Source organism: Monopterus albus, unplaced genomic scaffold, assembly GCF_001952655.1.
Source record: "Monopterus albus unplaced genomic scaffold, M_albus_1.0 scaffold193.1, whole genome shotgun sequence".
NCBI lineage: Eukaryota > Metazoa > Chordata > Actinopteri > Synbranchiformes > Synbranchidae > Monopterus > Monopterus albus.
In genome coordinates this window covers 1-3,024 of record NW_018128073.1, presented here as the reverse complement: position 1 = coordinate 3,024, position 3,024 = coordinate 1, and the positions used below count along the sequence as shown (strand labels likewise).

The 3,024-nt window shown below is 41.2% G+C and overlaps 1 protein-coding gene across 1 annotated transcript; it reads left to right on the top strand.

Moving 5' to 3' along the window:
* The first annotated feature begins 7 nt into the window (after positions 1-7).
* Positions 8-1,510, top strand: LOC109970269 (zinc finger protein 664-like). Its single transcript, XM_020617722.1, has one exon. The coding sequence runs from the start codon at positions 21-23 to the stop codon at positions 1,242-1,244; it is 1,224 nt and encodes a 407-aa protein (XP_020473378.1). The 5' UTR covers positions 8-20; the 3' UTR covers positions 1,245-1,510.
* Positions 1,511-3,024: the final 1,514 nt, after the last annotated feature.

Sequence of the window (3,024 nt, the reverse complement as noted above, 5' to 3'; positions counted from 1 at the left end):
ACAGTGTAGACAACTCTCCCATGTCAGAAACTGGCTCTGATGCTCCCACAGAAAAGTCCTTCAAATGTGACACCTGTGGAAAGGATTTTTTGTTTAGGTCTATATTGAAAATACATCTGAGAAGGCACACAGGGGAGAGGCCCTATTCTTGTGAAACGTGTGAAAAAACATTCAAGTATCCATCAAATTTGAAAACTCATTTAAGAGTTCACACAGGTGAGCAGTCGTATTCTTGTCAGACACTTGAGGAGACTGTCAGATGTATCGATACCTCGTCTAACCACACGAGCGAAGCCACAAGATGTGACAGTGTAGACAACTCTGCCATGTCAGAGACTCACTGTGACACTCAGGCGGGTAAAAAGGCTTTCAAATGTGACACTTGTGGAGAAGATTTTGGGTTTATCTCCTTGTTGAAATCACATCTGAGAGTCCACTCACAGGATAAACCATATTCTTGCAAAACCTGCGGGAAAAAATTTAAGCGCTCAACTCATTTGAAAGTTCATTTAAAAATCCACACAGGTGAAAAGTCATACTGTTGTGAGACTTGTGGGAAAAAATTTAGGCAGAAATCAGGATTAGCTACTCATTTAAGTGTCCACACAGGTGAGAAGTCATATTGTTGTGAGACTTGTGGGAAAAAATTTAGGCACAAATCAGGATTAGCTAATCATTTAAGTGTCCACACAGGTGAGAAGTCATATTGTTGTGAGACTTGTGGTAGAAGATTTAGGCAAAAATCATCATTAGATACTCATTTTAGACTCCACACAGGCGAGAGGCCATATTCCTGTGAAACATGTGGGAAAAGGTTCATTCAGTCCTCATCTTTCCATGATCATTTAAAAAGCCATTCTGATGAGAAACCACATTCCTGCAATACATGTGGGAGGGCTTTCAAAAAGAGAGGTGACTTGAGAAGCCACATGAGAATTCACACAGGTGACAGACGATATGCCTGTAAAATATGTCTGAAGAGATTCATGCGTAGTAATCACCTTACAGTCCACATGAGAACACACACAGGTGAGAGACCTTTTTCCTGCAGAATATGTCAGAATACTTTCAAAAGACATTATAACTTGAAAGTCCACATGAGAATCCACACAGGTGAGAGACCATATCCTTGCACCGCCTGTAGGAGAAAATTCTCTCTGATAGGCACCTTGAAAAAGCACGTGAGAAGAGCCCACACTGTGAAAAGCCACACCACTGCAACATCTGAGGAAAAAGACACTTAATGTGTGTCAGTTTGGAAGGTGGATAAGATCAGGTACAGACAAGTAGCCTTGTATTTGCAGAATATATGAGAGAGGGTTTAGTTGTAGTGGTTCATGACCAAAACACACAAGAACCCACAGAAGTTAAGACAGAATTGCAGCTAGCTCCTTTGAAAAATGTTATCTGAAATTTCAAGCTTGGAAAAAATAGAGAATCTGTTTCCACAGAAGAAACTATAAAGATGAGTTTAGGAGAGTTTGCCTGTAATTGAAAGTATAACATCTCCCATTGAGAAGAGGTCACATTTACTCCATTTTGACCAAGGCAGTTCTAGGGTTGGTTCAGGGCCAGTGCCTACTTTTGAACCAGCTCTCTAAGTTCTGACATCCATGGCTCTGGACCAGGTAAACTGGTTCTAACTTGGCACCAACTCTCTGCTGGGCTAGAAATAAGAGCCTCTTGTGTCAGGGGCTGGGCTGGGATTATTGTGACCAAGGACCAGCTACAATTCTATGACCACCATTTTTAAAATGCTATAGCAAGAGATTTGTGTAGCTTGCCTAACTTTTAATACCAAAGGAAAACCACGAGCTTCATTGACGTGAAATTGAAGCAGCAGTTGGCTGTAGAGGAGACAGGCTGTTACTTGTTAAAGCTAACATCCTACGGTCCGTGCCAATACTGCTGTCCGTACAAATCATGATGAGCAACTCAAATGTGTTGAGCCAGTCATGTTTAGATTCCAGTGTAGGCTCACAAAGCCAAGAGCAACATGGCAAAGGAGACACCACAGGGAGACTGTAAAGTCTGCCGTTGTCGTTGTGCTTGATGTTGGGAATGCTGAGGCATATTCAGATGTATAGAGTAATGTAATTACGTGGCTCTGTGGTGGTGCTCTAGCCTGTGGAAAAGCAGAATGGTTCTTAGGTTTGCAAGCTGAACCAACTCTGAACTGGCTCTAGCACTTGGACTGTGTTGGTTGAAAAGGAGTAATTGTTTTACTTTAATACAACAATGGGATCAAGTTTTGTTGGAATGGCCTCATTTTTTTTGGTATAACTGTATTACTCGTATTTCTGTTTGTAACGGTATTTCTTTGCTGTAATCTCCCAAATCTTGGACAATTTTTTCGTTATGAACTTTCCTCTGTTTTGGCCCGGTCCACTGGTCAACTCCAAGATTCTGCAGGACCAGGATTGGCTGTAATTTATCAAGTTTGTCTTGATTAGTAACAGCAGTAGTGAGTAAAATTCCTGCCATATTAAGTAGTAATGAAATGTCATCCTAATTGTTTCTGCTGTACTGTTAAAGTAGATCATGTGCGCGTTTTCCCCCAAAACATTTACCATGCTAATTAATTTTAATATGTGTATAACATTGGCCCAACTCAATAAAGAAGCAATATTGCAACATTGTTGCTTGTGGTCACTTCAAAGGTCAAGGTGATATGCACAGTTAGGAAACGTGTTTCCCTGTACAATGAAATTCTTACTTTGCCGTCCACAGGAATGCCACAAAATACAAATGAAATGTAAAGTAGATAAATAAGTAACACAAAACCTAAGGCACTTTGAGCAGCAAATGATAAAAATATATAAGAATATAATAAGAGAATGTATGCTGCATGGGAGCAGCAGGGGCAGCAGTCAACAGTCAATGTGTCAGGTCCGTTCGGCGCGACCTGCCTCTCTTTCTTTTTTTCCTCTCCTGCACTTCCTTTTTGCGGGATCAACGCCTCGGCTGTGTCGCATTGGGTAATTGTTGACTTGTGATTCGGTGCGCAGACCTGAGGCGTATTCC

What these genes read in the sequence shown, in the direction of transcription:
- LOC109970269 (XM_020617722.1), top strand. Translation starts at nt 21, where the DNA reads ATGTCAGAAACTGGCTCTGATGCTCCCACAGAAAAGTCCTTCAAATGT.